We start from the raw sequence: 11,265 nt of genomic DNA, 5'->3' as shown, positions 1-11,265 counted from the left end.
ATGTACAATGTGTAAAATATGCGTGTGAGGTCGTGTAAACATTTTAAGTTCAGAATCATAGTCTAATTAATTTTAGCATTTTAAGTGTCATTTTATACAATAAAATGTAATAAAAATACTAATAATCATTTTAAAGAGCAATAAATTACCATAAATCATCAAAATGACTTAAAATCCATTTAGGACCATAATGTTTAACATGCAAAATTTTCGTGGCATTTATCTTCATAAATCACAAATTTTTAGTTTTATATGTTAACATATTAACTCGGAAAAACAAAACCGATTATGCATGCACCAACTCTTGGTTGGATACAAATTGTTAGATTCATTAATCTCTTATTAGACACTTCTTATAACTATGTGTTTATTAGTTAAGTCATGAACTAAAAGGAACTTATGCATGCATAACAAAAATACAAAGTAAGAAGAAAAATCGATTATTCTTACAATGAGGACCGAATGGTATTTACTAATTGGTCTCCTACCAAATTAGTCTTCTTAAAAAAAATCCAAATACCCCAAAAACCCTAGATCCAATAATGGGATCTACTCCTTAAGGATTTGTACCAAGGAAATCCTTCTTAAATCAAATACTAATTTGATACTAGAATTAGTATAAGACTACCTTAATAAGACTTAATATTATCTTGGTTACTACCTCTAGTAATAAGAATATTATGATTTTCTGAGTTTTTCTTTTTTAAGAATTTTTTTTTTTACAACAATTAGAGAGAAAATCAAAATTAGTTCTCAAGATGTGTTTTATAAGAATGAATAGAGTAGTATTTGAAATACACTACTTGAGTGTATATGGGGGAAGGCACCGGTTTTTGGTATGGGTTGAGACGTAGAGTGCCCAATGCTTTTGCATTTTTCTCTTCTCTAGAGTGTAGGTATGCATGACTATGATTAGTAGGTAATCATCATGCTACCCACTAATACTAATAATTAAAACACAAATTCTCCTTCCCCTTCCATTTACACGGCACATACATGTTAATATGGATCCATTTTAACTTTGTCAATTGTCAATTCTGTGAAATGTGACGTATTGGACATGTTACTAGACATGTTAATTAAATAATGCATTATTAACTAATTAAACATTATTATATTAATAAAACAAATCACATACAAAAATTAACTAGTAATTCTTAATTACAAGTACTAAAAATGGGTCATTCAATTATAAAGTACAACAACTTGTATTTATAATAAATCATCCATTCTTATTTTAATTGTTTCATAAACAATAAATAAATCTAAGTAATAAAACAATTTAAATTACTTAGACCGAATCTTATTTAATCAAATTACAATAAGATACGTAATCGTACTCACAAAATCGTTTTTTTTTTGGGGAAATGTGAGATATATATATATATATATATATATATATATATAGCGGTGAGAACGATGAGAACACACTATCAATGGGAACTTTCTGACAATTCACGTGCAACTCAACAAAACAAACACCAACCTGACCTTTTCTCACACTTATCCTTAAATAATTTTATAACCTCACTTGCCTCGTAAAACTAAGGCCCTCACCCATTTCAATCAAACTTGTCGTCGGCCACCTCGCCGGAGCACAGGGCCACCACGCCAGCGAACACACTCTGCCACGGTGGTTGAAATACTTAAATTTTTTAACAATGTCTCGGTCCATTCATTCACCTCGCTTCTATCCACCATCTAACCATTTTGAAACCGCCGCCGCGTCCTCCTATGGTGACCATCGAGGTGATGAACCGTGGATGGCTCGAATTGACATATGCGTAAGTGGTCATTGCCGTTTGTTCAATTCCTGGTGGCAACAATTAATGGTGTTTTATAGTATTGGGGGTTGTTATTGTTAATAATTGATGGTGCGACGGTGGCTGAGATAAAAGGATGTTAGGGTGGTGGTTGGGTGGGTAACACGGCAAATTTTCGACCACCTTTATTCAATATCTGACAAATCAAGTTGCCGGATCAACCTCACCACACCATCAAGTTATTTCTCGACCACCATGACTAGTAATTTTCTGTCTTATTCTACCCTTCTTCAAAACAATCATTTATTTAACTTGTAATAATTTAGTGTATCTATGTCTTACAAGGATGTATCCCATATCAATTTTAATGTATCTAGAAACAATTTTGGTGTATTAATGGTAGATACATAAGAATATTTTGTAGGTACATAAAACAATGGTGTAGATACATTGTTTTGAGAGAGTTTAACGAGTGGCCACATGATATTAATGTCGATATTTCTGATCGTGTAATCTTTGCCGCCTTTATTTTTTCTTGATTAGAGTAAATTCAGAAAAAATGGATAGGGTTATCGACTTATCGTGGGTTGGGGCGGTGGTCTAGTCAGAGGTGCATAGGTAGAGTTGACAGTGGTGGTGAGCGGTAGCTCTACCATTAGCGGCGACTCAAGCATAGGTTATGGATAGTTTGATCACTACGATGGGGCAACGATCGTAGCTCCGGTGATGCCAGTTGCCATGGTAATTGAGGAGAATACAGAGGACGATAAATGGAAGCACTTCAGTAACGGGAAGCGCTTTGTATAGAATGTGATTTGCCACCGTCATCTCGATTGTCGGCGTGAAGTGAAGAGGAGCTTTTAAAATTACGCTAAGACAATTGATGTTGACGTGGGATGTTGTTATCTGTTTGGGGTTATGTTATGGACTTTTATCTTTTGGGCCATTGGGTATTAAGACAATTGAACCCATCGAGTGAAATTGTAGTCTGATGTTTAGTATAAGGGTATGGTATAAAAGCGTTCTCACAATTCTCACCGAATGATCATTTTCAGCGGATCCTAAATATATATATATATATATATATATATATATATATATATATATATATATATATATATATATAAAATATATATATATATATATATATATGTACATATATATATATATATGTACATATATATATATATATATATATATATATATATATATATATATATATATATATATATATATATATATATATAGATTTGGGATCCTATGAGAACCCATAACATAATGAGAACTGTAAGAACCATTCACAATCGTTAGATCTAAAACCAAATGTAGGACTGCGATTAAATCAACTAAGTCCCCAAATTTTCAACCCCCATACCTTTCTTATTCCGTCATTTTGAAAAATCCTCATTCTCACTCCTTGTTTTTCCTCTCTCTTCGATTATCACAGTCTTCTCGAGCTTGCGATGACATTAATGGCGACTTATTCCTCCTTTATACCACCACCTTCCTCCTCTTCAACAACAACAACAACAACAAAAACAAAAACAAAAAACCAGAAGAAATCAGTGAAGATCAATGAGGCTAACCTAGCATTTCCGATACTCCAATTCACCCCCAATTGTTCCTCTGAAAAGTGCTCTTAAACGCCCAAACTGTTATTCTGATTCCACTCCTAATGATTCTTGTAAATTTCTTTTCTTTTCTTTACTTGTTTTAATTATGTTATCACTTTTGATTTGTTTTAATGTTTATAGTAGTTGAAAGTTAATTAGGATCAAATCTTGCTCATAATTAGGGTTTCTGAGTTGATTGAATTAGTTACTGATTGTTAATTTGGTAAAAGAACAAGTTAGTTTAAGCATTTTTAGGTTGAAATTTAAATTGAAATTAAGAGAAGTAATGGCAGCGGAAAATGATATTTGTGTTTTCGAGCTTTCGAGTTTTAAACTGCAGTGATAGGTGGTATTAATATTCTTAGCTTTGCTGGAAATATCTTAGAAGACAAGGCGAAAATTAATTAGTTTAATTAGTATACTCTTCGATTATCACATTTTTGAAGAATTATGATAATTGCAGATAATGAAATGCTTATAGTGGATGGCTAATATGCTACTTCGTATAATTGAAAATGTTCGCATATGCCTTTTTCTATGCATATAGTTGAAATCTTTTTGAGACTCAATAAGGTTTCAATATATTATTCTTTTGTATTCACTCTAGTTACTTAATAATCTTCCAGAAACGGACAAGGACTTTACCACTCTTCAAAGCCATGATTGCTGGCGGAAGTTACCTCGTTCTGAAAGAAGATGAGCTACTTGGTGATTTGAGCTGATCAAGAAGATTTTTGTGAAGAGATTGATGTTAGATGTTCTGGAATGGTAACTCAGAATTAGATTGATGCTATCTGACTTCTAAGTTCTAAGTCTTAGAATTAGCTATTGCCTATTAGGACTGAAGTAGCATTATTTGACTGAGATCGGTGATATTATTAGCTATTGCCTATCAAAAACTGTAAAAGAGAAATTTAACTGTCAATTTGCACGGGTGTCTGCTAGATGAGAAGAATATGCAGTGCTATGTTTAGAATATTAAAGTTGTTGATGTATAATTTAAACGCGTGAAATAAGGTTCTATGTGCATAAAATATGTGTTAAATGTGCATAAAATAAGGTTCTATGTGCATGATATATGACTCTATGTGCATGAAATATGGTTCCATCTGCATTAAAGAGTTCTTCAGTTGCATCAGTTGGTTATATTATGATACTAATTACTGTTGGCTAAGGACGCGTTAATTTTATATGGCCGTGAAATAAGATTATATGTGTATGAAATAAGGTTCTATGTGCATGAAATACGGTTCTATGTGCATTAAAAAGTTCTTCAGTTGCATCAGTTGGTTATATTATGATACTAATTACTGTTGGCTAAGGACGCGTTAATTTTATATGGCCATGAAATAAGATTATATGTGCATGAACTAAGGTTCTATGTGCATGAAATAAGGTTCTATGTGCATTAAAAAGTTCTTCAGTTGCATCAGTTGGTTATATTATGATACTAATTACTGTTGGCTAAGGGCGCGTTAATTTTATATGGCCATGAAATAAGATTATATGTGCATGAAATAAGGTTCTATGTGCATGAAATAAGGTTCTATGTGCATTAAAAAGTTCTTCAGTTGCATCAGTTCGTTATATTATGATACTAATTATTGTTGGCTAAGGACGCGTAAATTTTATTTGGGCATGAAATAAGGTTCTATGTGCATGAAATAAGGTTCTATGTACATGAAATAAGGGAAATGACTGCGGAGGAGATTTAATGTATTTAACGGCCTTTTTATGTAATTACAAGGCATTTTAGTGTATCTATTACATATCTTACTAATATATGAGAAACATTTCAGTGTACTTATTTCAGTTATTTCGTACTTGTATTTGTTTAGTGTACTTTAAAGGCTATTAGTTCAATGGTAGAGAAATGTGCATATTTTGCACAAAGGTATGGGTTCGAGTCCCATATAGCCTATTAAATCGCAAAATCTCATGATAGAAAGGTGTCATGAACTCATGATGCGAGCAATACAATACAATTATGATTAAGGAGGCCATAATCATATTGGGGCAATGATGTGAAGACCATGATCAGACTCAGCGAGAAGCAACAAAGAGAATGACAAGCGAGTATAATAGCTTAATTAGCTTCTTAGTGATCAGAAGTTCAAGGCAAGCATTTCCAAAAACTAGCATATGTATCATACATGCCATACTTAAAATAGGATCACCAGTTACATATAATTTTTCAATCATAAAGTAAACGAAAGAATGGTATTTCATAGCCAATATGGGAGTCGAACCCACATTTTGTGTATAGCACAATACTCTACCATTTGAGCTAATTGGCTTTCGAATAAGTAAAATGTATATACTCGTATTAACTGTGTACTAGTACCAATTAACTGTCTGCAAACCCAATCAGGCGCGACAGACTAGGTCAGTCTGATGAACTCAAACTTACCTCACCTGCAGCTTTGATACCATTTTATTCCGGCTGAACTTTTCAAGCGAACATAATACTCCTTAAAAAGAGGAGATAGACGAATTGCAAAACTACTTCAACACGACATAATTAGACGACGATTACAAAGCAAAAGGATAAAAAATGAAGCTGAAGAAGCTAATGATGAGCACTGGTTTACACTAGAAGAGAAGTGCTTTCACCAGAACTCCATAATCATTGGTTAAATACTTTGTACACTGGTCAAAACTTAAATTAACATTACCTATCTGTGAAGCATAACAATCTTAGGGGTCCTTCTGTTAATAGATCATGATTACTATCAAACCACTGATGCAGAAACTCAGTAAGTTTCTCGACTTAATGCTAACTTGGTTCCCTATATTTTAATCAAACGCATATGTTGATCATTAATGGTCAGTGAGCTTCTTTATCTATCATAATCTCTGATTTAAAAAAGAAATCGAATTATATGAAAGATTCTAGAGAGAGAATTTTTTTTTGAATCTTATATATAAGCCTTCTCACATGTTCGACAGTTAGGAAGCGGTGCACTTACATATGGCGAACTTTATGGCTCCTGAATAGTGAATACTAAGCTTCAACAATGATCACAATACAAAGCTTCAACAATGATCACAATATAAAACTTGAAAAGACCGAAATCATTGACAAACCTGACAAAAGAAGGGCAGCCTACAAAGCAATTCATCAAAAACTGGAATGCATTATTCCAATGTTTAGTGTTGGAAGTGGCATGCTCAGACCCTTTGCCACAAACCAAATGAAGATAACCGATGCCATAAGCAGGCTTCGAGCTTCCAGAAACAATCTTCCTATCCTATAATTTTGTTCCACAAAATCATTGCAGGATCATTCAGTGGCGAATCTAAGATTTATGGAATGGGGGTGTTATAGTTGCAAGGGCTCGAACTCGGGTGAATACTCCATATTTACAACTCACTATTATAAGAATGGGTTTGTGTTATAAATGAATAACAAGGATTCGACTTAGACCATCTTATACCCAGATATTTGACGCCATCGACATCCAGGCCCATCATACAGCTACAACTCACACTACTTGACCAAACCAAAGAATGCAACATAACTTCTGAGACGGTCTGAAAACTTAGCATTATTACTACCTTATAACTAGCCCCTAATCCAACTCTATTACACCATGAAAACACACTCAAATGTAACCCCATCCACGAACTAGCAACCAACAACGACGCACATGCAGCTGGACTCCCCAATGACCCAAAACGTTCTAACATCTGGACTCCCCAATGACCCAAAACGTCCTTAGAATGACTCAAAAACACGTGCTGTAAAACTGACTATAAACTTGACAGTTTCAGCAACTAAACCAAGTATTCCCTTATATAGTATTGTACTACCATGTCCCAAAAGTTTCAGACGGAAGGAAGCTAAAACGAATGCAAAATAACTTTACGACTTTGCCGAAATCGACCAAAACAGAGTATTTTTACTGCTGATGTCCACCTACTATTCACGCAATAAGATTGCTGATTGTTCAATTGATTTTAAAATGCTAAATTAAAAGTAAAAGCAAAATTAAAAATTAAGTAAAAATTGGAGTTGCAAGGGCTTGAACTCGGATTGCTTCAAAAATGGGAGATTGCTTGTACCATTGAACCACCATGCTTTTATGAAATATAAGCACACAAATAACCATATATCTTTTTTGTTTTCAAGATTAATGGGGGTGAGGGTTCACTCCCATCACCCCCTATAAATCCGCCCATGGGATCATTTAAAAGGAAACCGACTTTTCTTCTTAGCATCCCCATTTACACTAATGAACAATAACAAGTTCATAGATAACAGATAAGGACAAAATACTACTTCTACCAGATTTCTGATGTTGCGATGAGAGCAAAGGTACAGACTAGTTTATGCATACATACTAATAAACTTGCTAATTAAAATCTAGGTCAAAATCTTATTAAAAAAAGGACAAAATTACAAACAATGATACACAAAAGCCTAGTATACTGCTATTTCAATCAAACTAATTTACTAATATTACAGTCAAAGTAATTCCGAATTTTATTGTTTATGAACCCTACTTTACTTTTATTCCAGTCAAACTAATTCAAATTGCGTCAATTTAGGTTAAAATCGAATGAATCAAAGAAATTTTACATTAAATCATCGGGTTATTGTTATAACACGGAAATTATATCTTCTAATTACAAAATTGGATAAATTTAAACAGGAAACTTACCTTTGTCAATGAGGGTGAAAGAGGAGTGTGACGGTGGTCGATGACAGCGAAGAAAGTGAAACGCAATGGTCGGCGACGTAGAAGCTGGTGATGTGCGATGGTCAGCGAAGGGCAAGCTTGTGATGTGCGGTGGTCAGCGAAGGAGAAGCCGGTGATGTACGGTGATCGAATGAGGAGTTAGATAAGAGAGAGAATGGTGTGGTTTGTAATGATAGAGAGCGCGTCTAATGTTTTATATGTTCCTGACAAAACTAATTGGATTGTCTATGATCCAGCTGTATAGGTTCTCATGGTTCTCAATATATGAGTGGTTCTCACTGGATCTCGACCATATATATATATATATATATATATATATATATATATATATATATGTATATATATATATATGTATATATATATATATGTATATATATATATATATATATGTATATATATATATATATGTATATATATATATATATGTATATATATATATATATATATATATATATATATATGTGTGTATGTATCAAAAAACCATATTACAAGGAATCTAAATTACAAAAAAATAGAAACCCAACTGTTTCAAGTTCGAATCCCATAAGGACCAAACTTACAATCTAATACCCAATTTCTCAAGCCAGACATCATCACTTCGACTCATTTTAGCATTGCATTTGAACTTGATTCTTTGCCTTACCACTTCTCTGATTTTCTGAGCCACCAATGAAGGGATTAGTAGAATTCCATTGACCCTAGCTGAGTTCCTATGTGCCCAGATATGATAAATACAAGCATTGAGGATATTAGCAAAGACCTGTTGTTTCAGTTTCCCACCAACATTGCCATAGCCACCAGCCATGGCACCAGACATCGAAATGCAAGCACCACACCGATCATGAATGAGAGATTTAACAACTTTGCTGTAATCATATTCAAAGAAGAGATGTGGCAATGTTTCCTTTGCATTCTCACATATACAGCCAGCATCAGTGCTGCCACAGCCAAACCTGTGTAATTTCTCCCTAGTATTCATCCCATTATGCATAATTAGCCAAGTGATGAAAGCATGTTTAGGGACATTCCAGTTATTCCAGACTGTGTTAAAATACCAAGGTTTCACATTAGGTTGCCACTGCCCATCAGTATATGCATTCTTCATCATTAACTTAGTCTTGCAGATGCTCTTCCAGGTCCAAGTAGCATCTGCAGGAGGACTGTAAGAATGTCAGTCATGCTGCTTTATGTAAACCTGATTAATCCAACGTATCCACAACCTTTCAGCCTTAGAGTAAATCCAGTCTACCAGCTTACCAACAATAGCAAAATTTCAAAGTTCAGCTTTCTTGATGCCAAGGCCACCTTCAATCGTTGGTAAAGTGACAGTATCCCACCCTACCAGAGGCACCCTATGATACTCAGCACTTTCATCCCATAAGTAGTTACTACATATGGCCTCAATCCTTCTTATGATGAAGAATGGAAATGTTAGCCCTGTAGGAATAAAGAGTATTAAGGACAAAGTTGATAAGGGTGAGCCTACCAGCATATGAGAGTTTTTTTGCTCCCAGACTCCTCACAAAATCATTTGTCAATATTAAGGAATTAATTAACTTGTATCAGTATACAATTAATTAATTATCTATTAAGAATGTTTCCCTAGAGGTATGACCTTAAGGGATCAACTGATCACCACTATCACACGACAGTAATGTCAAACTCTAGTCAGCCAATCATTACCGATTAATGTGGATCAGTTGACAATAAAATGTTACATTCCCTTATGTATTCTTAATATGAGATTTAAACATGTGATCGCATTATTGTCGAGGACACATACTCCAACACATTTTTCGAAAAGTGGAGGTAACAACCAAGCTCGTACCAAAACACAACCAATAGTAAACAAATCCCGTTCAATAACACAACCATATAAGATAAAACGATGCCAAAACTGGCATAAACTCACACACCAAAACAAATTACTCCTCAGATAATATGGAACAAGAGCAGAGGAGTAAACCATCTTCTTTTTCAACCTGATTTTCTATTTTTCTCATTTTTTTTTTCATTTTCACGTTTTTTTTTCTTTCAATTCTTTTTTTTTTTTCAACTTCTTTCCTTTTCTCATTCTTCCATTTCCTTAATCTCAAACCCTTCACAACAAAAGAAATGCCAAGATCGACAGATACACACGTACCCAAAAATATTGACCGTACTAGCTTGACTAAGGTAGGCTATATAGGAATGTGGTTAGCAATTGGGTCAAAACAAGTCAATATGGTTGTGTGAGGCTCAAGAGTAAAATAAGAAGAAAAAGGATGCCTCTCCACATGTGACACCGCTACTAACCCAAATGCATACAAATACTAAGAGACAAAAGTCATGTTTATGCAAATTGATGTTACATGTCTTATAAGGAGTACTATTCTCATCATAGCATGAAACTGATCATGAATGTCATCAGTTTATTTAGCTATAATACCTCAGAAATTTTGAGTAGGTTGCCGATATTAGGTTAAGTTTATTCGTTCAGAAAAGTTGATCACAAACTCGTAGATTATGCAACAGATTATACAAGAAAGGCATTGGCAATGCAAGGCTTGGGCTATAAATAAAGCACAGACGCAATTTCATCATTGTTATCTAACCGTTCCGACTCGACCTAATATACAAAAGAAGAACATGTTTTTGTAGTTTTTTTCAAATTTTTCGATTTTTTTGAGTTTGATTTTTTTTTTTGAATGGAAAAGGAAAAACAATGCATACAAAAATGCAAGAACAATGCAAACAAAAATGCAATAAAATGCAGATGGATGCAAACAGACAGATGCATACCTTCCCCAAACCAAATCAGACAATGGCCTCATTGTATTCAGCAAACACCAGTAGCAGTGCAAAATATAAAGGGAAAGGGGGATATGCGAAACGAGATGAAAACAAATAAAGGGAGGTCGTGGCCAGCTACCACTATTCATCACCCACATCAGAATCGGGAGCATCATCTCCTTAAATAACATGCTTATTTCCAGGAAAAATCGATCGACCAATATCACCTGTCGATCGACCAACAACTCCAGTCGATCGACCAAAACAACCAGTCGATCGACTTTTTTTTCTGCTCTATACACAGCACAAACTCGTCTTTCATGCAAGTTTGCCAAGACAAATCGCCTCTTTGTCGATGCACCTGAAAATACTCATACATCTCCCAACAAAAACCAAAGCACGTGTCCCAATAAT

General features: G+C 34.2%; 1 protein-coding gene across 1 annotated transcript; it reads right to left on the bottom strand.

The window, feature by feature from the left end:
• Positions 1–8,635: 8,635 nt before the first annotated feature.
• On the bottom strand, positions 8,636–10,892 carry LOC141637252 (uncharacterized). The gene is made up of 2 exons (XM_074446816.1): positions 10,861–10,892; positions 8,636–9,239 (listed from the first exon to the last, which is right to left on the bottom strand). Exons 1-2 carry the CDS (start codon positions 10,890–10,892, stop codon positions 8,636–8,638), a joined length of 636 nt encoding a protein of 211 aa, XP_074302917.1.
• Positions 10,893–11,265: the final 373 nt, after the last annotated feature.

This window comes from Silene latifolia, unplaced genomic scaffold, assembly GCF_048544455.1.
Source record: "Silene latifolia isolate original U9 population unplaced genomic scaffold, ASM4854445v1 chrun_scaffold_16, whole genome shotgun sequence".
NCBI lineage: Eukaryota > Viridiplantae > Streptophyta > Magnoliopsida > Caryophyllales > Caryophyllaceae > Silene > Silene latifolia.
This window is presented reverse-complemented; position numbering and strand designations above follow the sequence as displayed.

What these genes read in the sequence shown, in the direction of transcription:
- LOC141637252 (XM_074446816.1), bottom strand. Translation starts at nt 10,892, where the DNA reads ATGAGGCCATTGTCTGATTTGGTTTGGGGAAG. An exon ending in TCTGATTTGGTTTGGGGAAG is followed by an intron (nt 9,240 to 10,860) that starts GTATGCATCTGT and finishes ACATTCTTACAG; the next exon opens with TCCTCCTGCAGATGCTACTT.